This window comes from Simochromis diagramma, unplaced genomic scaffold, assembly GCF_900408965.1.
Source record: "Simochromis diagramma unplaced genomic scaffold, fSimDia1.1 OVJJ01000197.1, whole genome shotgun sequence".
Taxonomy (NCBI): domain Eukaryota; kingdom Metazoa; phylum Chordata; class Actinopteri; order Cichliformes; family Cichlidae; genus Simochromis; species Simochromis diagramma.
In genome coordinates this window covers 502,091-525,969 of record NW_024386935.1, presented here as the reverse complement: position 1 = coordinate 525,969, position 23,879 = coordinate 502,091, and the positions used below count along the sequence as shown (strand labels likewise).

Sequence of the window (23,879 nt, the reverse complement as noted above, 5' to 3'; positions counted from 1 at the left end):
ACACCCGGAATGGCTAACGGAAGGTCGGACGGTCCTGATCCCCAAGGACCCCAAGAAGGGACCGGTCCCCTCCAACTACCGACCAATAACCTGCCTCAGTACTACATGGAAGCTCCTGTCAGGCATCATATCGGCTAAGATGAACAGGCACATGGGTCAATACATGAGTGGGACACAGAAAGGAATTGGCAAGAACACCAGAGGCGCAAAACACCAGCTACTGGTAGACAGAACAGTCAGCCGAGACTGCAAGACCAGACTGACCAACCTGTGCACTGCCTGGATTGATTACAAGAAGGCCTATGACTCAATGCCCCACAGCTGGATACTGGAATGCCTAGAATTGTACAAGATCAATGGGACCCTAAGAGCCTTCATCAGGAACTCAATGGGGATGTGGCGTACAACACTAGAGGCCAACTCCAAGCCCATAGCACAAGTCACCATCAAGTGTGGGATCTACCAAGGAGATGCTCTGTCCCCACTGCTGTTCTGCATAGGCCTGAACCCCCTCAGTGAGATCATTAACAAGACTGGCTACGGATACCGACTACGGAACGGAGCAGTTGTCAGCCACCTCCTGTACATGGATGACATCAAGCTGTATGCCAAGAGTGAACGAGACATCGATTCACTGATCCACACTACCAGGCTATACAGCAATGACATTGGAATGTCATTCGGACTGGAGAAGTGTAGTCGGATGGTAACAAAGAGAGGGAAGGTAGTCAGAACTGAGGGGATTGAACTACCAGAAGGCAACATTGCAGACATAGAGGACAGTTACAAGTACTTGGGGATCCCGCAGGCAAATGGGAACCATGAAGAGGCCGCTAGAAAGGCTGCAACCACCAAGTACCTGCAGAGGGTCAGGCAAGTCCTGAGGAGTCAGCTGAATGGTAAGAACAAGATCCGGGCCATCAACACGTACGCCCTGCCCGTGATCAGGTACCCTGCTGGGGTAATAGGCTGGCCAAAGGAGGAGATAGAAGCCACTGACATAAAGACAAGAAAGCTCCTTACCATGCATGGAGGGTTTCACCCCAAGTCCAGCACCCTGAGGCTGTACGCTAAGCGGAAGGAAGGGGGCCGGGGACTGGTGAGTGTCAGCACCACAGTCCAGGATGAGACAACGAACATCCAAGAATACATTGGGAAGATGGCCCCAACTGACCGAGTGCTCAGTGAATACCTCAGGCAGCAGAAACCCAAGAAAGAGGAGGGAGACGAGGAACCATCATGGAAGGACAGGCCCCTGCACGGTATGTACCACCGGCAGATAGAGGAGGTGGCTGATATCCAGAAATCCTACCAGTGGCTGGACAAAGCTGGACTGAAAGACAGCACAGAGGCACTAATCATGGCAGCACAAGAACAAGCTCTGAGTACAAGAGCCATAGAGGCTGGGGTCTATCACACCAGGCAAGACCCCAGGTGCAGGCTGTGTAAAGATGCCCAGAGACAATCCAGCACATAACAGCAGGGTGCAAGATGCTAGCAGGCAAGGCATACATGGAACGCCATAACCAAGTGGCCGGCATAGTGTACAGGAACATCTGTGCCGAGTATAACCTGGAAGTCCCGAGGTCAAAATGGGAGATGCCCCCAAGGGTGGTGGAGAATGACCGAGCTAAGATCCTGTGGGACTTCCAGATACAGACGGACAAAATGGTGGTGGCTAACCAACCGGACATAGTGGTGGTAGACAAACAGAAGAAGACGGCCGTAGTGATCGATGTAGCGGTTCCGAATGACAGCAATATCAGGAAGAAGGAACACGAGAAGCTGGAGAAATACCAAGGGCTCAGAGAAGAGCTCGAGAGGATGTGGAGGGTGAAGGTAATGGTGGTCCCCGTGGTAATCGGAGCACTAGGTGCGGTGACTCCCAAGCTAGGCGAGTGGCTCCAGCAGATCCTGGGAATAACATCGGAGATCTCTGTCCAGAAGAGCGCAGTCCTGGGAACAGCTAAGATACTGCGCAGGACCCTCAAGCTCCCAGGCCTCTGGTAGAGGACCCGAGCTTGAAGGATAAACCGCCCGCAGGGGCGTGCTGGGTGTTTTTTTTTTATGTATATATATATATATATATATGTATATGTATAAATATATATATATATATATATATATATATATATATGTACAGATAGATAGATAAGTAATCTTTATTATGTTTTTTTTCTAAGATTATTTGAAGTGAATTTGGTAAAACTTTAATGGGTTCTTCAACCCAGCATCGCCTTTTCACACAAGCGCAGTCAACATGAACTCATAATCATAAACATTTGCAGCTTTCCACTGAAAGCCTACAAGTTGGGGCATCTCAACAAATCAGAGATAAGGTGATATTAAGTTTTGAGTTGGACAGGCCCAGTCAAGACTTATTTGTATTGGAATGTGTGTTATTCTGTGGGTTTACCTGACACGGGGTGAAAGCTGCTGATAAAGCAAAGCTCATTTTGGATCGAAAAGCGTAGTAAGCAGTGTGCGAGGCAGCAAGCATTGTAACAGCTCCTCCATTACAGGAATAGCTATTAAAATGATTTTACATCCTAGAATAAAGATAAAATTCTGCTTGTTAGCCTTAAATTAACATTCAATTAAGTACAGTATTTTCAAAGTACTGCTTTGTCTGGGTTTTTTGTGTTTGCTTTGATTTTGCTCTTCTTTACAGTCCATCCCAAAACAGCTGGATGGGATTTAGATCTGGAGACTGTGCTGCCCACTCCATGTTTTCAAGCCTAATCACTGACAGCTTGACTTTTTTTCAATTTCTCTGTAGGAAAGACCAACATTTTTAAGTGTTATGATGGTCTGTCTCTCTTCCATTGCCTTTTTCTTGACATTTTTGTGGCATTACACTACTTTCTACAGTACAATATTGTTCAACTGATGCTCACAATAGTATGATACAATAGGGGTTTCATTTCATACAGAGGAGGTTGTAAGTAATCTAGAAAACTTGGAACACCTGTAGGAATTAGTAGCACCAGCTTCCAACCTCCGTTGCTGCAGAACAGCTTTAAATTGTTAACCCATTTCATGTTTCCTGAAAAAGGCCTTTTTGTATAATTCTGAAATGTATATTATTTTTAAGTTTTGGGAATTCTTACCTTTTTTTTAACCTCCGTGAAGTATTTCGCCACTTCTCTTTGTACAATTTCAGTCTTGAATGACTTGAATTGCAATAAATAAATGGAAAAATTGGGTGTTCTAAAACTTTTGTCCAGTAAGTGTAGCTGAAGGAGCACAAAAAAATATGCAGCATACATACATACATTTGGACATGAAAAGCAACAGAAAACTACAGATAATATTTGAAGGAATAGTGAAATTGGGGTAAACATGGCGTCAACATGTTAGCGCCGTGCAGCCCCTCACACGGAGCACTAATATATATATATATATATATATATATATATATATATATATATATATATATATATATATATATATATATATATATATATATATACTTGCTCTTGTTCTATACTTGCAATAATTTGTTTATATCTTATTTGCTAAGTGAAATGAACCTTAATATTAATGTTTAACTCAGTGTGTAATGAGTTAAAGATTCCTCTGATCTGCACATCTATTGTGGGTGTACAAATGGCAGATAATAGATCTTTTTTTTTTTTAAACGTACTAGTTGCTCAACTTTTCCCACCAGCCACTTGTTTACTTCATCTTCACTTTCCTTGCAGGGAATGCCACAGAGAGTTAACTTGTTTTATCGTGTTTTTTTGGAGACTGTACTTTCAGTTTTATGACCTTTATGGAAGCCTGATCATACAGTCTATAACAGATAAATGAATGATAAAAAAAACACTGCATTCTCTTTTAATCAAATCTTTTCATCTGCACTTTTATAATGTTGGATTTCCTTCTGATCAAATGTTCAGCAAGCATACAAATTGCTATCTAAGTGTGTTTCTCATGAAAGTTATGTCTACGTTATATTAAATGTTTTGAAGCTGTTTATTGATCAAAAATAGTCCCATTAGAATTGTTTGTTCCTTTCCTTATAAGGTCTTGTTGTTACCTTCCACTACTCTGCTGTGTCGAAGTATTCTGAAATGAAAAGCAATTACAACTATAAAAACTGTGGCTATAGCGATATTATGAAGTGCAGCCAGAGTTTAGTCAATCTCAAATATACGAATAAACAAATAGCTGCAAATGGGCTTCACCCTACTTCTTTTTAAAGAAGAACAAAACAAAGAGAGTAACGACTCCTGGTTTCAGAATATTGCAAAACAATCTTCTTTGCATATATTTTATGTGGAAATCAATGTTTTTATTACATGAATTTGTTAGACTCCAGTGTGTTTTCGGTGAGCGAACAAAAACTTTCCCTTTTAAACCGTTTTTTTCCACAGCAACTTTTCCACCAGCAGTTTGTTTACATTATTTTTACTTTTGCTTGCAGGGAATGCTGCAGAGATTTAACTTGTCTGATCTTGTTTGTTTGCAACTGAGCTTTCAGTTTTGTGACCTTTGTTGATACTTGTTCATATAGTTTTTGATAAAAGACGCTGTATTCTTTTCGTTTTGTCGGCAGCTTATCTTTTATGCAGGTTATAGCTTATGTTAATATGCATATCTTCAGACTGCAATTGAATATCTTTTTAAAGTAAACTGTGTACTTTAAGATTTGATGGATTATTTATAGCTCAATTAACTTGAGCAAGGAAAAAGACACTAATGTATAGGAGCTAAAAATTTCAGTTATTGCCTTGTTGAAAAACTGGATTATGTTTTATTAGACAGCAAAAACAACAAACTTAACTGTATTGTAATGTTCCAAACTCACTGATCTTTATCCAAAACGCAGAAAGAGTCCAGCAAGGGGAAGTTGGCTGCAATGCTCTCAAAGTCTTCTTGAGAAATGTATCCATCCCGGTCATGGTCATAATTCCTGAACACAGACTTCCCCAGCGCAGACAGGGAAACAGATTACTTTCACCTGCAACAGGAGCCGTTTCTTCCGATTTTGAAAAGTATGTTTGTATACTTACATCCACTACCTTCCTGATATGTTTATTGACCAGACAGGGGTCTGGTTTGGTAGCGACACCAGATGCCCAGTCCAGTGGGGCCAATGGCTTGTTGGGAGTTGTTGGAGAGGTAGGCTGTGCAGAAGGACGAGACTTAGACAAACAGGACCCACCAAATATTCACATCAAGACAACAGGATCTTACAAAGCACTTTTTTTCTGTTTGTATTATTGTATTATTGTAGGGTCTTTACCTTACAATATAAAGCGCCTGAGGAAACGGTTGTTGTGATTTGATGCTATATAAATAACATTGAATTCAATTAAACCGAATACAAAGGCAAAAGGGTGTTTAATTTTCTGCCCTGTGTGATAAATGGTAGAAAGAAAAATTTGAAATTGTCCAAAAGAAGATTTTTAGTTGGTGAAAGTCTTTGATGAAAGTATGTCTGAGCAGTGGTTATAATTACACTAAAACTTACCAATTTAGAGTTACGGGGTTCCCTTAGCAATGACAGCTCATAAATCTCATCCTCAGTATAATACAGATCTAACGAAAGCTGAAAAATAAAAGGATTGCGGTATAATAAGTTTCAAAAAGTCAAAGAACAATTGAGGGTTGTAAAGTGACCTTTTGTTTAAAGTGCAAGTTCCTGTAGTAAAAAACAAGCCATACTAACAAAGCAGACTATCAAGAGAAAGGTTGTATGCAAAAAAGAGCTTCTACAAATCCTTTCTGAGACTAGGTAACGAGGACAACAAGCCCATATTCTCAAGGAGCTTCTTATCATATATGAACCTGATTTGACTGATGAAAAAAAAGTCGAAAACAACAACAAGCGACAGAAACAAACAAGAGTGAAGAAAATGAAGCAGGGTCTTTAGAAAATAAAATGATCTGTTTTTCCTTAACCTCTTGAAAGAGTCCTTTGTGTGTGCACAGTTAGCTGGACAGTGACATTTCAAATCCATGTGTGGTAATCCCTCACCGTTAGTAGGTAGATGAGGTCCATGTTGGGTTCAACTTGGGCCACTGCACTCTGCAGGGACACCAGCTCATTGAAGGTCATGTAAAGCTGATGCATCTTCACGAGGTTCACCTTTTTACCATCACCAATCCAGTCAGGAAACACCACATGCACTGCAATCAAGTCCTTTAGGTGCACACCCAGTACTGGGATCTTAAATCCCTGGCACTCATTGAAGGCTTTTCGGTAGCAAGAGTAATTGTTGTTGGAAGAGACCAGCTCTGTCATCTCATTCCAGATCTGTGGCAAGAAGCAGCAAACGGTAAAGGGTACACCATATTCACAAGCAAATCAAAAGTTTAAGTTATGCATGTCTTTGGACTATGGAAGGAAGCCAAAGTACCCAGGCAGAACCCATACAAACATGTGGACATGTGGAGAACATGAAAACTCCAAGGAGAAAGGCCAGGTGGTGGAACCAAAATCAGGACCTTCTTGCTGTGAGTTAACAGTTCTAATCACAGCGCCACCGCGCTGCAGTACAAATTCCTTAATGAAACAAGGTAAAGGCTTGTTGCTAAGAAAATACATTGCCACTGAATCACCTGTAACTGTGTAGTAATCATAAATGAATCTACATACAAAAGACTGGCACTGACTTACCTTGACTACTTCAGGAGCCAAATATAAATGAGTCTCCTTTAGGCGAGAAATTGAACTATGGCTCAGGCCCCCCACCACCGCCATCAAAGTGTTGAAGTTCTGCAGGTGAAGGAGTTTCTGATGACCAGAGAAAGACATGTTGAAGATCACTGTTTATTGTCTAAAGAGGTGGCCTAGCGCCTTGCTTTTGGTCCTTGGTGTGCTAGTTTGGAGTGTGGCAATTTATTCAATTATTGTTTTGTTTTTTTAATTAAAATTCAAAAACACTGAAAAACTTTATTTAATTTTTTTATGGACTGTGGAGGGGATGTTAATCTAAAAGCTTACCAACAAATTAAGCTGACTCCTTTCTGAAACCACAGTACATGAATACAAGAGCTCATTATCACTGTACCAGTCTCCAATGACATATTAGATTGGTGACAATAGCTGAAGAAGAAAGCTTTGCTACCACTATGATTATCAGAGTAATTGTAAAAACTTACTTTATTTTAATAATCTAATAATGCTGAGATGAGAGACAAATGGCTATGTGAATAAAACCAAATCCAAACCAAGCCATCATAAGCTTTTGATGAGTCCCAGTCTGCTGCATGGAGCCCAGTCAATATTTACTTTTCAATTCAGTATTACATAACATAACAATATGTTACAATATGCATGCTTACAAAATGAGAACATTTGCACTTGAAGCTGACCAAGCCATCTTAAAAACCAGTGCACAATATTCTGTACAGCTAATGGCAGTGTGTTAAGTAGATTCATCCATGACCCTTTCTGTAGACAGCCTTTACTTTGGTAGGAGAAAGGACGGGGCAGATTATTAGGGCATGCATCCATCCTTCAATACAAATGGAAGAGTAATGGAGAAGCTCTTTGCCTAGAACACAGACAGAAAGAACCATATCCTGCACTGTAATAGTAAACTGTAAATAGTAATGTCAAATTATTTTACTGTGTATTTTACAGTAGTGTACTGTTTTTCTAGAATATCATTACATTTACATAAGTAGACTGTGATCTGACACGTCAAATGTAAAATAACATAACATCACTGTAAATGTAATAAAACACAATTTACTTGTTTTTTAAATATATTTTTTTGTACATATGCATATTTAGATTGTAAAAATATCCAGAAATCCAGAAATGTCTCCCATCATGCCTTGGGACATGTGCTGCTGTTTAGATGTTCTTGTTCTATTGTTTATGGTTACGTTACTTTTAACTGTTATCTTGAATGTTGTGTTTACGCCGTGGTGCAGCGTCACTGACAGTTGTTGTTTTGTAGAGAGAGTGCTGTACCATGAGTGACTTCTGTTGTGCTGTTGTTGAACATTGAGGCACATTGTAGCACTCGAAGTGTTTTAATAAAGAGCTCCCCTACCAGCTTGGGGTTAAATAACAAGCTCAATCTCTCTCTGTGAGCTTCTTTGTTAAGATTTCTCTGCATGCCACAATGTAAAACATTGCACGGACACGCTGTGCTAATTATATATTTTGAAAAAGAAATGTAGAGGTAGGAATTGCAATTAATATAAATAACATGTCGCTAAGCTTTGGCCAATGAATGTGAACTAACAACAAGGTCGCGGGTATGGCTGCGACCGTAGGAAAAAACCCTAATATGAAGGTATTTTACTGCATTTTACAGTAATGTTCTGTTCTTCTAGAATATCATTAAAGTTACGTAAATAGACTTTGACTTCACATTTTGAATGTAAATTAACGTTAAATCACTGTACTGTAATACAACATAATTTTCATGATTATTAAATGTATCTGTCTGTACATATGCATATTTAGATTGTAAAATACATTCACAAATGTATCATGATTTCACAAATATCTGTCCGTTATTTGAAAGATTGAACTGTTGAATTCAAATGTAATGCTATGGAAAAGTATATAACATGATCCCTATAAGCTTGTGTTACATCACATAAGTATTATTATCGTTGCTAGTTAGGGCGATCGTGGCTCAAGAGTTGGCAGTTCGCCTTGTGATCAGAAGGTTGCCGGTTCGCGCCCCGGCTCGGACACTGTCCGTCGTTGTGTCCGTGGTCAAGACTCTCCGCCTACTAGTGATGGCCAAAGGGGCCGATGGTGCGATATGGCAGCCTCGCCTCTGTCAGTCTGTCCCAGGGCATGCAATCAATTATTATTCAAACCAACTGTTAACTGTATATTTATGTGTTATGATTCATATTTCCACATTCAGTGACCTTGTTTATAGGTAATTTCATTGTTTGATCACGTTTAAATGTTCCTAATTTAATGCCTAAAAGCACTTGGAAAAGGCAGAATCCCATGTCAAATTAGCGCAACAAACTCTATTTTCATTACTGAAAATGACCGTATTTTTATGGGACAGTTATTTTCTGTTATTTTACGGTCGTATTTTGGCGCCCAGCTGCCGGAATATTACCGTTTTTTCAAGATGCTTTTTTTTTTCCTATTTATAGATGATTTCATTGTTTAATGACATTAACATGTTCCTAATTTAATGTTTAGCGGCCCTTGAAAAAGGCGAGATCCCATGTCAAATTAGCGCAACTAATTGTATTTTCATTACTGAAAATGACCGTATTTTTATGGGACAGTTATTTTCTGTAATTATACGGTCGTATTTTGGCGCCCCAGCTGCCGGAATATTACCATTTTTTCAAGATGCTTTTTCTAACAGTGTGTACTATATGGAACATAAATATTGATGATGGGGGAGCTTTTATGACTGAACAACAGCTCAAGTGCATTTGTTTTTTGCGGTGTTTTTTGTATGTTTGTTATTGTTTGTTTTAGAGAAATATTAGAGAATATTAAAAATATTAAAGAAGCCATTTTTTTGCATAGTGTGGAACCATGAAGAATCTGGCTTAAAGGCAGCTAAACATACTCATCCACAGAAGGGCCATTAAATCTGAATGGTGACTGCCTGTGCAATCCATATGCTAACTGTTATTGTCTGTCTTCTCATAAGACTTTCACTTTTAACTACAAGAGATCAAAGCTGTACCAGACATATTTTAATAGATACGTCCTGGATGAAACAAACTCAATAATAATAATAATAATAAGAAGAAGAAGAAGAAGAAGAAGAAGACGACTAAGAATAAGAACGTATATTTGCATTCTCTTTTTACAAATCCAGTGTGTGACTGGGTGAATAAGACTTGTAGCAAAAAGCCCTTTAAGTGCTCAGCTTGAGAAGAAAAGTGCTACATAAACACCTGTCCTTTTACCAAACACTAGTATTATTTCTTATATCATTTATTTGAAACATGTTACTCTCTCATGAAAAAACCAGTTTCTTTTGAATTTGATGGCAGCAACACATATAAAAAATGTCAGGTATGTGTGAGAGAAACAGCAGCATGATATTCAGCCTACATCCTCCAGATGGCATACTTCAGTTATGTGGTTGACGAAGAATTATCATTGTTTTTAAAAAAAAGGGGACATTCTATAACACCACTGTGCCTTTTAAAGTTAAACGGGTTACTTGTTTATGCAGGGCCCATCTCTCCCCCTACAAACTATCTATCTATCTTTCTATATACTATACTATACTATCCATAGGGAGCTCACTGAATGGTTTAAATACGATGAAAATATGTGAAGTGTTAGCCTCTTAAGGTTCAGTCAGTCCAATCCAATCATCATTCAGTGACAGAGTTAGAGTTTAGTTCACATCTACTGCCTTAGCTATAATTTAATGTATCTGGCATAAATTAATTCAGTTCAGTTTAATTCAATTCACACAATAAAAAGCAGTTGCCTCAAGGTGCTTTACATTGTTAAGGTACAATATCAGAGAGAAAACCTTGACAAATCAAAGGACAGTAGAAAGAAAAAATTCCTTTTTAACAGGAAGAAACCTCCAGCTGAACAAGGCTCAGGAAGTAGCAGACTGCTGCATAAATACAAAAATATTATATTAGAACAACTATGAGGCCAAAATGCATATTAAAAAAAGACATAAATTGAAAGTACCTTCTGGCTTCTGAAACTGTAATGGTTGTACATGTGGCTTTAAATGTAGCCTAACCCTGTTTTACTATGTTAGACTTTAAGGTGGCAGTTTAGGGGAAAAGCTATCATAACATCTCTGAGCCTCTGCACTGCAAATGAACAAAGCCAAGATGCTGTTTTGCCACTTTATCTGAGTGGGTTTTATCTAATCTGTAAGATTTTACTGTTGCATTTTTCTCGATAATTTGTTTGACTAGTCAAAAGAAAAATCTTGAGTTTAAGATTTGGAATTTATGTGGAATGTGGAATTTAAACTTAATTATATAGTATGGTTTTGTAACAGTGCTGAGTCACCCTGTTATTTCTATATGTTTTGGAGAGAAATACTTTGTGAAAGCTGGAAGAGCTGTGCGTAGAGCCTGCCCTCCTTGGCTTACCTGTGCCACATGGATGTATTTTGTGATGACCTCTGCACGGGTCTGAGGTGTGAGTTTGCTGAGAACCATCAGCTGCACCCATTGTGAAACGCCGTTGAACAAAGCAATGGAGCGCTCCAGAGTCAGGTTGTCCACCAAACAGCCATGGATCACATAGCTCTGGTAATCAGTGAACTAGGAATGACAGAGTAACGTAAATCAGGTATCTGCCTTACAGAATCAGAAAAGATCCTACGCAAAGACTGAAAAAAAAAGTCCTTTACATACTGTTTTTGTACCAGTGTTGAAACTGCCTACTTCTCTACCACCCTACATTTTGATCTGGGTCCTATTCTAGGAAATCTATTAAACACCTAACCATATGTCAGCTAGTGTAAGCCTTTTCTCCCACATATTGATATATAGAATTCAGTTAAGCTGTTTGATGATAAGACGCTGATGGCCCATCACAGCAGAATGGAATCCCAGCAAATGTTCAGCTTTCCAGAAGCTCTCCATCTAGCACAGGTGTGTCAAACTCCAGGCCTCGAGGGCCAGTGTCCAGGCCAGGTTTTAGATCTCACCCTGGGTCAACACACCTGAATCAATTGATTAGTTCATTACCAGGCCTCTGGAGAACTTCAAGACATGTCAAGGAGGTAATTTAGCAATTTAAATCAGCTGTGTTGGATCAAGGACACATCTAAAACCTGCAGGACGCCGGCCCTCAAGGCCTGGAGTTCGACACCTGTGATAGCATGAGTTAGCATTAGCTTTGAGCCAAAAAACTGCACAGCAGATCAGGGCTGGTTTTGGGAGCCCATGTATGTCCTGAAAGGATAAGGTTATATTTCATTTTTCATAAATTCCATTTATCAAAAACACTGAGATCAAAGGCCCCATGGAACTGTTTGAAGAAGGGATTTAATTCTGTAGCCAGTGTAGCCATTCTGTGTGCTCGATTCTGAAGTCAGGGATGGGTAGAACTTTCCCAAGACACAATCATGCAGAATTTCTTCTTGCTCATGGAGTCTTTTGTCTTGCGTGGACTTTGGTATATTGGCTGTCTGTGAATTCTGTGCAATCTAAAGTAGTTTTAATCCGGGTATGTGGCCAGCTGTTTATTTCTAACAGAGGACACAGATGTGTTACACCCTACAGTTGTGATACAGCATTCCTTTATTGAGGTCTCTGGAGATTTATGCTACAGCCGGAAATTAGTCAGCTGCTGGGGTTTATTGATGCCTTCCGGTCAGTGGTTACAAATCCCTTATGCTGAATACATAACCTGGGCCATGTACTATGAAGCAAGTTCAACAGACCCAGGGTGTGTTTTTGTTACCTGGATTCATTTACCCCTAGTTTGTCGATCAGGATAAGTGGTCACATGAATCTAGTCAAAGGAGCTTGCAAAGAAAAGCGTCTGGACTTCTTTAAGTTACTTGAAGACATTTCACCTCTCATCCGAGAAGCTTCTTCAGTTCTAAGGTCAAATGGTGGAGAGTCCCAGATATAAACCTAGTGGGAGTATCCCCCCACAGAGGGACAAAAGGACCCCCTGATGATCCTCTAATCGCCTGAGCCAAGGTGAGAGATCCCTTCCCAGACGCCTTAACACCCACTCACATCCTGGGCCATCTGACCTCAGGAATTCACATGATAAGGTGGGGCCAGGTTTCACAATGAACACACCCGAAACTCTGGCTGATTGGGACCCACACCCAGTTTCACACCTTGGCTCAGGCGATTAGAGGATCATCAGGGGGTCCTTTTGTCCCTCTGTGGGGGGAAACTCCCACTAGGTTTATATCTGGGACTCTCCACCATTTGACCTTAGAACTGAAGAAGCTTCTCGGATGAGAGGTGAAACGTCTTCAAGTAACTTAAAGAAGTCCAGACGCTTTTCTTTGCAAGCTCCTTTGACTACGATGACCTGGATGACTGAGAACCTTCACAGACTCACATGAATCTAGTTATCAATTTGCTAAGCTGCGTTTTCCCTGCGAGGTCACATGAAAGGGTTGGTCATTACCGATCTAAAAGGGGGGGTTTTACGGATCATATGACTCTTCTTCCATCTCAAATGATCCATATGAGGGCCACATACTCTGGAGCCATTATGAAATGGTAATTATCAGTAAAATGTGACACTCTGGTATGTGTGTTCTTGTAGCTATATTTCTAGCAGTGTAAAAGTGAATTAGCAGGAGAATGAAACTGAAATATTTTATACATTTACCAAATTAACTGCATACGGCTGCACATGTAAAAGTTATTCCCCAGTTATTCCTCAAGCAGAGAATCTATATTAAATGAAAGAAACAGTGAAAATGTGGTATTTAAAGGTGATTTAAAACTGAAACTCCTTACCTGCTCCTGACCAGAGTATGAAACAAGCTTTTGGGCTGTCCAGGTAACTTTTAGGGTTTTCGGTTCTTACTACCAAACGTTACTACTGCTAACGTATAAACGGATGCATAAAGGCTAGTTTTTATAGGGCACCTTTCTGCTTAACTTGAGCTCTCAAAATATTTTATACAGCATTTCTCATTAACACACACATTTAGTTTTTTGTCAAGACTTATTTTTGGGATGGAAACAAGAGCCTATCGTACAAAGGGATTGAAGCACCTCCCTTCGAATGGCCTACTCTGCCTCTGGAGCACAGCCACCTCTGTGGATCCAACCTGCTCTGGAGAGATTTTTGCAGGAATGTGCATGTATTAATTCAGTGATTTACAAATAGCAGCAGCAATTGTGTTCAGTGATAAAGCAATTAACTTGAATTAATTGAATTCAATTGAATTCAATTTTATTTATATAGCGCCGGATCACAACAGCAGTCGCCTCAAGGCGCTTTATATTGTACAGTAGATCGTACAATAATAGATACAGAGAAAAACCCAACAATCATATGACCCCTATTAGCAAGCACTTTGGCGACAGTGGGAAGGAAAAACTCCCTTTTAACAGGAAGAAACCTCCAGCAGAACCAGGCTTAGGGAGGGGCGGGGCCATCTGCTGTGATTGGTTGGGGTGAGAGAAGGAAGACAGGATGAAAGACATGCTGTGGAAGAGAGACAGAGATTAATAACAGATATGATTCAATGCAGAGAGGTCTATGAACACACAGTGAGTGAGAAAGGTGACTGGAAAGGAAAAACTCAATGCATCATGGGAATCCCCCGGCAGCCTACGTCTATTGCAGCATAACTAAGGGAGGATTCAGGGTCACCTGGTCCAGCCCTAACTATATGCTTTAGCAAAAAGGAAAGTTTTAAGCCTAATCTTAAAAGTAGAGATAGTGTCTGTCTCCCGAATCCAAACTGGAAGCTGGTTCCACAGAAGAGGGGCCTGAAAACTGAAGGCTCTGCCTCTCATTCTACTTTTAAATACTCTAGGAACAACAAGTAGGCCTGCAGAGCGAGAGCGAAGTACTCTAATAGGTTGATATGGTACTACAAGGTCATTAAGATAAGATGGGGCCTGATTATTTAAGACCTTGTATGTGAGGAGCAGGATTTTGAATTCAATTCTGGATTTAACAGGAAGCCAATGAAGGGAAGCCAAAACAGGAGAAATATGCTCTCTCTTTCTAGTCCCTGTCAGCACTCTTGCTGCAGCATTTTGGATTAGCTGAAGGCTTTTCAGTGAGTTTTTTGGACATCCTGATAATAATGAATTACAGTCGTCCAGCCTGGAAGTAATAAATGCATGAATTAGTTTTTCAGCGTCACTCTGAGACAGGATATTTCTAATTTTAGAGATGTTGCACAAATGGAAGAAAGCAGTCTTACATATTTGTTTAATATGTGCGTTGAAGGAAATGTCCTGGTCAAAAATGACTCCAAGGTTCCTCACAGTGTTACTGGAGGCCAAGGTAATGCCATCCAGAGTAAGAATCTGCTTAGATACCATATTTCTAAGCTTTTCAGGGCCGAGTACAATAACCTCAGTTTTATCTGAATGAAGAAGCAGAAAGTTAGCGGCCATCCAGGTCTTTATGTCTTTAAGACATTCCTGCAGTTTAACTAATTGGTGTGTGTCATCTGGCTTCATGGACAGATAGAGCTGGGTGTCATCTGCATAGCAGTGTAAATGTATGCTATGTCTTCTAATGATACTGCCTAAGGGAAGCATGTATAATGTAAACAGAATTGGTCCTAGCACTGAACCCTGTGGAACTCCATAATTAACCTCAGTGTGTGAAGAGGACTCTCCATTTACATGCACAAATTGGAGTCTATTAGATATATATACTGCAGCACAGTACCTGTAATACCTACAGCGTGTTCTAATCGCTCTAATAGGATATTATGGTTGTTATGGCCCTGTCCATAATCTGTTTTGGTGGCTGTTGTTGTCTGTGCCTTTAAGTCTTTGCAGATCCCGGAGTGGATGAGCTGACGGCTGCTGATTGGTCCCCTGGGCATGTGATCTTCTTCAAATCCCTCACCAGCAGTTGTCCTGGGGCAGCCACTGACAGCAGCAGCAGACCTGACCCTGGCCTCCAAAACCTGAGACTTTTGTGCCTGTGATTTTTGCGGCTTTTCTGAGTTTTGTATATAGTGTGTACATTAGTTTTCATTGTAAATAGCACTGCAACAGAAGGGGTGAGCTGCCTTATTGTTTTTCCTTGCACTGTTTTCTCCTGTTTATTTCAGTTAGGGAGTTAGGTGTAGCGCTTGTCTTTTGTTTGATTTCACATAGGGTTTTAGATAGCACCTCCTCCTGACTTAGTTTGTTTTGTTTGTTATTTTGGCCTTTGTTCACCCTTCATTTTTGCAGTGTAGAAAAATAAATCATGATTCACTAAGAAATTGGTTTCCCTCTGTGTATGGTTTTGGGGACCAGGGCGGGGCAGTCTTTTCAAACTCATGTTGCGTTCCTGTACCCCTAGACTGGGGCGTAACAATGGTCGACAGTATTGAACGCTGCACTGAGGTCTAGCAGGACAAGCACAGAGATGAGTCCACTGTCAGAGGCCATAAGAAGATCATTTGTAACCTTCACTAAAGCTGTTTCTGTGCTGTGATGAGCTCTGAAACCTGACTGAAACTCTTCAATAAGCCATTCCTCTGCAGATGATCTGTTAGCTGAATTAAAATCTTTATTTTTCTTCCACTGCTTTGCGCACTTAATTACAATATTTATGATTTGCTGCAGCATTCACCTCTTGTCATTTTTACAAGTGTTACATTTCACTGGTATAGTTTTTTTTATAGATTTTTGATTACCATTTGATAATGTCTCTGGCAGCATTTCCTGAATAGACTTGGAGTAGTTTTTATCTGGAATGTGTAACTGTTCCTGTTGGGCACCTGAAATCTTAGACCGCATGAATCCAGCTGAATTACTATATTGTGCTTCTCTGTCTGAGTCAAAATTGAATCGGAATCGAATTGAATAGAAGTCAGTGATGATACCCAGCCCTACTTTTCCCTGCTGCTGGATAGGACTGGGAGTGGACAGTCAGTAGTAATGCAACCCTTGGGGATATCTCTCCTTCACAATCGCACTTATTACATAGCACCATAGGGGTGTGTGTGTGTTCCCCTTTATAACCCTCCTTCTACGGTTCTGAAATGTCCCATCCTAGTCCATTTTTACTTTGTATTGCCATTGATAAATAGATGGTGTTCCACAATACCTTCTTGTTCAAGGTTTTGACTATTTCACATGTATTGTTTTCATGTTGATCATTTTTTTAATAAAACTATATTAAGGAGAAGCCTAATATGGCCATCTGTATTTAATAAACCTGTGAGCCTTCTTTTTACTATTTAAGTTTTAGATTTCCTCAGGGTGACATGTCCCTATGTGGTGTCATAATTAAACTATTTATTTTCCCTGACCACACTAGTGCAGTAGCTGTAGAATAGTTATGAAGGAGAAGTTTGTAAGAAGGTATTGTATATAGAGCACTAAAATGGTGTTAGGATTCATCCTCTGCTGACAATGAATTCCAGAACCATCCCTGAGCCACAAAGCAGCCATCACTCAACAGTTGAATGTACCGATATCCTTCGGATGGATTTGAATTCCAGGAAGGTGAGATGCTCAGCCAGCTCTATGGGTTCCAGGTGGTCAAACAACAGGGAGGCCTTCCCTTTTTTGGTTTGCTTTTTCCGCTGGGTAATCCTTCTCATCCAGTCGTATGATGGACTGCAAGAAGAACAATTGAGAAGCAATTAGCCACTCGAATAAAAGCATAAGAATCAACGGAACAGTTCTTTGACATGTTTAAGCTTTAGATGTGCACTCTTTAAATCTCATGGTTGTGTGACTTAATTTGGATTCTTTTATTATTTAGAACTGTAAGTCATACAACACCAGTGTAGCCTTTTGATGGTAAAAATAAAGAGCTGGAAATAACCAAAAAATTGTCCCCTTTAAATAAAAAAGTTTTTATTTTATTATTATTTTATTTATTTTATTTTTAAATTTTACCCAGCCCAGATGTTACATTTTGTTAAAATTGAGTGATTATATCAAGAGTTTCTTCAGCTGCATCTGTGTGCCTTTGATGTCTTACATGGTTGAGATGTCGATGAATTTGAAATGCTCCTCACAGCCAAGCTGAGCTGCCACGTCTCTGAACTCCTCTGTTATTCTAATCAGACCCAAGTCCAGGTTGAACTCTGCAGGAAATGTTACTATCCAGTACCTAAGTACACATATTTGAAATTATACATCAAATAGATAAACATGGGACGAATGCAGATTATAGTATATCCTTTATTAGTGTGTGACAGACCGGGACATTTATGACCCCTTTACGATGGGTGGTATGATGTAGGAAGTTTGACTGTCTGACATGTAGGAGAATGTATGAGTACCAACTTACCTCATTAAATAACAAATCTTCAGCCTGGTTCTTTGGCAGTTGTCACCACTGCAGTTACGGTACGTGGGCTTAAGTTAAGGACATTTTTCAAGATTTAACAAAACCAGCAAATCAACAAAATAAGGAATTTGCTTGAGTACAAAAACACAGAATCGCCATCTACTTTTGGAATGGCATGTATTTGTGAGATAGAGGTTGTTTGTTACACTCTGGACAGGTTGCCTCTAACGCAGAGAGGCAGGCAATAATTCACACCTAAGGGGAATTTAGAATCACCAGTTAAGCTAACCATGTGATTTTGCAAACCCAAAACTTAGCTGCTTCAAGGCAAGAGTGCTAACCAATGACTGTTTTCTGTAGTCATTGGTGCTAACCATCTTGTCACTATGCTGCCCTCAAGCTTTGCCTCTAATGGATCATGCAGGACATCTCATCCAGTTACCATCAGCCTTCTGCTTGACGCCTTATTGACTTGGATTAGGAATGCAAAAGGCAAACACCTAGTAGCTCAGCGCAGTCGTGTGGTGTGTGAGAGTAAGGACCCAAGATTTCTCACTTACCACTCGCATCACAGCATAGGCTGTGATGCGAGTGAGCTTTATTTACAGGATTGGCAAAATGGCAAAAACAGGAACGGAGGAGCTACCAAAACCTAAACTGGGGACAACTAACCAACTAACCTGAAACCATTAGGACGCAGAGTGATGACACAGAGACTGTAGGGCAGAGAGATGCAGAGATAACACAGACGGAGTAACGACGAGCAAAGGCAAACACACACTATATATACACAGGCATGAACATGAGGGAACAGATGGCAACACAGCTGCAACTAATTGGGCAAGACAAGGCAAGGAAGTAAAGCAGAATACACTAACATGAGACAAGACCATCTAAATGTAAAACAGGAAATCCACAGACGAAACTCAGAGGCACACAGAACCAAAACTAACAAAGACACATCCAGAAATCAAAGATTATTAATACCAAACAGAAAACACTGTGTTGCCGACCCAGGACATTAGTAATACTAATTTCGGTCATAAGGGTGGTACTTTAAGAGCCATATATTTTATGAGGTGGTACTCTTGTGAAAAGTTTGAGAATCACTGCTTTACTGTAAACATGACATCAAAGCTAACTGCAAGAGACAGAGTGTTGCTAAAGTGGAGTGTGCCAATACTTAGGGAGGTTTAAAGTAGAACTGAAGAAGTTTGCAGGATTGTGCATTTCTGCTCAAACTCTTTCTTAGGGTCCAATCACTTTGATCACAACGTTTTTTTCTGTGAAGTGCTCTATGGGCTGTTTTTACCCACTTTGCTGTCAGTTAGCTTTGGGGTAGCACTTAAATAGACTATTGAAAGAAAGATCTTGTGCATGTCCTTGTTAGCACAGTGAGTTTGGTGTTATATTGTTGCCTACCAACAAAACAGGCCATGTTGCAAAGTAACATAACTGTAATTTAACAAACTACTTTGTACAAGGAGAAAAGTACTGCATATATTACTTATTACTCCATTACAGGTCACCTTTCCTGCACATACATAAGAGGTGATGATTCTACAAAGTCATGTTAGAGTATACCTTCCTTCACTCCTAAGGTTTAATGTAACATGGCATATTTAAGTCAATAAGAAAGATTTTTAACAATTAGAAAACATTCCAGACATCGATTTCTGTAGCTCAGCAGCTAGAACAGGTCATTTACTAATCAGAAGGTTGGTGGTTTTTTCCTTGGCTGCTCCAATCTGGATGTCAAATATCCATTGGCAAGATACTAACCTCCAGCTGCTCTCTAATGCATCCATCAGAGTGTGAATGTGCGTGACCATTAGATGGAACGCACTTCAGTAGAAAGAGCTGATATGTGGATGGGTTAATGAGGCAAGTTATATAAAGTGCTTCTAGTTCTCAGATAGAGTAGAAAAGCGCTATATAAGAACTAGTCCATTTACTGTTACCCATCAGTTTTTCCAGGACCATACCAGCAAGGTCAAATTGCACTGCTCAGAGAAACTGCAAAAGCATGAGAACTAATTCCAGACTGTGCAGGCCTCACTTAGCATGATAAATATTAAAGTTCACAACAGTGCATTTACAAAAAGACTCAACAAGTATGGCTTATTTGGAAGGGTTGCTCGGAGAAAGCCTCTTCGCTCTAAAAAAAATAAACTTAGACCCTCTATGCAAGCTAATCTGGAGGTTAATAGCTAACAATTACAGAGAATTATGACCTAAAGTTTGGGATGAATCTAAATGAAGAGCCAGGCTATGCTCACAGCACAGGGCCTACTGCAACTCAGAACAGAGTATTCAGGAAATATTCCTGCATTATTATTTTATTTATTTAATCTCTGTTTTAGACAATGAAAAAAAGTTCAATCTTCTTCTACAGTAAGTGGACACATCCCAAAAGTGCTTTCGCTGATAAAATCTCCCCAGGCTCATCTGGGAGACTGTCAGGAGGTCCTGAAAGGAGGAGGAAGTGGAGGAGATCAGCAGGAAAACAGATAGAGAGAGAAGAGAGGAAGGAGACAACAACAGTGGTGTGTGTGTGTGTGTGTGTGTGTGTGTGTGTGTGTGTGTGTGTGTGTGTGTGTGTGTGTGTGTGTGTGTGTGTGTGTGTGTGTGTGTGTGTGTGAAAATTTTAAAATAGGCTGGCATTACATCTCCATTACACACAAGGTCTGTTAGAAGTTTTAGTGAAGTTATATTGTGATGGTTACTTGTTGGGGGGTTTCTCCATGTGTCTGATTACTGAAGTAAGAAAATAAAGCCTGATCTATAACAACATAGTTAAAAAAGAAAAGGCTATGGCCGAGTCAAAGTCCAGACCTCAGCCTCAAAATGCTGTGACAAGACCTTAAGAAAGGGGTGCATAAATGAATGTCAGTGCACTGAAGCAACTTTCTAAAGACGAGTGCTCCAAAAGTCCTCCACAACTATGTAAGAGACTGAAAAGTCATAATGCCTTCAGGCATTGCAGCTAAACATGCTTCTGTAAGCTGCTTAATCATTTTTCATATCATTTGTATTTTGCCTTAGTTTGTGTTAAGTAAATAAAAACACTTTTCGGGATGTATTTAAATTAATTTAGATCCTGGCAAGTTCCAGATGATTTTTTATTTCAGTATGTCCTGATACGTAAGAGGCGATCGTGGCTCAAGAGTTGGGAGTTCGCCTTGTAATTGGAAGGTTGCCGGTTCGAGCCCCGGCTTGGACAGTCTCGGTCGTTGTGTCCTTGGGCAAGACACTTCACCCGTTGCCTACTGGTGGGGGTCAGAGGGCCCGGTGGCGCCAGTGTCCGGCAGCCTCGCCTCTGTCAGTGCGCCCCAGGGTGGCTGTGGCTACAATGTAGCTGCCATCACCAGTGTGTGAATGGGTGGATGACTGGATGTGTAAAGCACTATATAAATACAGGCCATTTACGTACACCCTTAGAATTGTAGTGGATGTACTGTCTTTTCACCATGACTGTATATACTTTGGTAACAGGGTAGTTATACAAAATTGAATGAAGTTGGTGTTTGAATTTACAGCAGGTAAATAGCTGCATTACAACCATTTGTCTCTAATAGTACAACAAACCACCTACTGAGCAACTCCAAGGTCACTGATCCAAGCTAAGATCAATACCACTTATTTTACATCAATGTTCACGGCACACCAAGAGAGCAGCTGAGAGAGATGCAGCTGCTTACAGAAAGCATCAAATATCATTTAAGAGACTGTCTGGAATACCATTAACCAAATAAAAGCTTAGGTGAGATTTCCTGTAAGGTGAATGAGCCCTCCAAGCTTCAGCCAGCACTTCAATATATTGTTGGACCATTTCACTAATGTGTATGAGCAACGAGTCATGATTTCTACAAGATAGGATATATCATCAGAAGTTTTCGCGCCAGTTCAGAGGATGTAACATACCAACGGTGCATCAGCAGCACAATGCGTGGGAGGGGGTTAGCCTGCAGGTCACCACTGTCATCTGTGAAGAGCAAATCCCAAAATTCAGTCTGAATTCTTACTGCTTTCTCACTTACCTAGCTCAAAATAAAATGTTGGTGATACACTGTTTTTCTGAATACAGAATTAATGCAATTATGAAGAATTGAACAGACACCAAAAATTAGGGGTGTCCCAACGCTTTTGCACAATGGTATAAATTTAGGGACTGCCTAAGTTATTCTCTGCAAATTACCACAAACTAATTGCAATGCAGTGAATAAGGGACCTTTAGGATGATGGTCTGTGTCACTCACCAAATCCATGAATGCATTCATTTAAAAGAGCATCAAGAGACGCTGCCTTCCCCAGTGTGGATGATCCCATGACGCCAAGCTGGAAGGAGGACAGAGAGTATGTCATTAGAGGGAGAGCACATCTGGTAGGACAGGAAAGAACACGCTTTAAAGAGCAATTTCTGATCAAGTGAAGAGGATGTATTGCCAGTGCTAATGCTAATCTGTACATGGCAAAGAAGGCAGGGAGTCTAACCACACTTTGCTTGCACAATAAGATCGCCTTCACTATTTGCTCACTATCCACAGAGCAGAGACGATTCGTTTTTCCATGAAAGAGCAACAGTGGGTTTCACCAATGACCATGCCGTCCCACACGCCCGAGTCCATACAACATGATCACTCAAAGAGGAATGATTATCTCATGACAATCTATTATATCAAGCCTAGTATGAGTATTGTTTTTTAACAACAATCTATGCATTTGGGAACTGAGGAAATCAACTGATGCAAATCATTTGACTGGGTTACAGGTATGGACTGCATTTAGAAAAGTTCTAGATGTAGAACCACAAAACCACTGTTAGAGTGAAATGTGGTTTTGCATGTCTTGCTGATGAAATAAGCAAGAACTGCATTGAAAAAAAAATGCCTTTGGTTTCCAACAAATATTGATCAAATCATTGATCAAAGGATACAACAGTTTTCTGGAGGGGGGAAGGGGGTTAACTCTTGTTTTATGGTTTACTGCTACTGTGTCCATTTGCATAAGACAGGCTACAAAGAGGGGTTTTTAACCTACACAAATCCTCCAAATTTCAAACAGTACATAGCTCAACTGTGCAGACGTGGAATGCTGACTGAGTGACAAATGGCCCAAACAGTCTAGTGTGCTTTTTTTGTTACATATACACACCGGTCTCTGATTTATAGCTCTTTATGGGTTCCACAAACTTTGGAAAAACCTGCATTCCCACATTCAGAGATTTTTGGTTGTGTTGGAGAGTGTGAGAATACCTTACTAGTTGATGCACATTCACATATTCACCTATAAAACTGAACTATAGGTAGTGACCAAAAATTTGAAGTGAGCAGTGGTAAATGAGCTTTCATCAAAGGTGTCTAATCTTAGCACAAGAAGCAGGGTCATGGCAGGCACTGAAAGTAGAGTAATCCCTCTCACTGAAAGTAGCCAGCTGATGTGTCTTCAGTATCTGAGAATGCCTGCTGGACATACCCTAAGCAACTCATAGGTGAGTTATTTTAGCATGCCAATGGTCAGAGCAGACCCCAGGGCAGACCTGGTTTATGTCATGAGCTCGATTCTTAGAAGGTTTGTGAAAATGACTGCTGGCTCTTTAGCTACTAAAGGCTCCAGTGTGTTCGTGTTTGTCTGGTGTTTGCTGCTGGATAAGAAGTGTACAGTGTAAGTTTTTTAAAATTTAAAATATGACATGCTGCAGTCAGGATTGAGAATTACACAAGCCAGTGCATCTACAGTTAGCACAATTAGCTGAAAAAAAGCCAAAAGTGATCATTCTCTGAGGGTATAACTTAATAGTGTCAGTGTAGTTTTACATGCATTGAAATTTCAGAATTCACACCAAAATAGAGTGTGTGTGTCATCAATAGCATCAGGACTCTCATATACGTATCTCAAATGGCACATTTGAATGAATTCCTTTTCATTGCATAATAGCAGACTACAGCAGACTACACTATTTATGTGGCCAAATACTTACTAAAGGTCTTTTTATTTATCACGGTAAAATGTATTC

The 23,879-nt window shown here is 40.1% G+C and overlaps 1 protein-coding gene across 4 annotated transcripts in view; it reads right to left on the bottom strand.

The window, feature by feature from the left end:
* Window positions 1–4,731: 4,731 nt before the first annotated feature.
* Window positions 4,732–23,879, bottom strand: part of rasgrp3 (RAS guanyl releasing protein 3 (calcium and DAG-regulated)) — a 34,241-nt gene continuing 15,093 nt past the window's right edge. For all 4 annotated transcript variants that reach the window (XM_040037176.1, XM_040037174.1, XM_040037177.1 and 1 more), the window contains exons 2-12: window positions 22,123–22,201; window positions 21,746–21,848; window positions 17,864–17,926; window positions 17,552–17,683; window positions 17,034–17,181; window positions 11,038–11,211; window positions 6,629–6,745; window positions 5,987–6,265; window positions 5,480–5,557; window positions 5,019–5,132; window positions 4,732–4,929 (exon numbers count right to left, since the gene is read on the bottom strand). In XM_040037176.1, the coding sequence (XP_039893110.1) occupies window positions 4,810–4,929; window positions 5,019–5,132; window positions 5,480–5,557; window positions 5,987–6,265; window positions 6,629–6,745; window positions 11,038–11,211; window positions 17,034–17,181; window positions 17,552–17,683; window positions 17,864–17,926; window positions 21,746–21,848; window positions 22,123–22,192 (1,398 nt within the window). In that variant the 5' untranslated portion in view covers window positions 22,193–22,201 and the 3' untranslated portion in view covers window positions 4,732–4,809. The remainder of the gene's footprint in view (window positions 4,930–5,018; window positions 5,133–5,479; window positions 5,558–5,986; window positions 6,266–6,628; window positions 6,746–11,037; window positions 11,212–17,033; window positions 17,182–17,551; window positions 17,684–17,863; window positions 17,927–21,745; window positions 21,849–22,122; window positions 22,202–23,879) is intronic.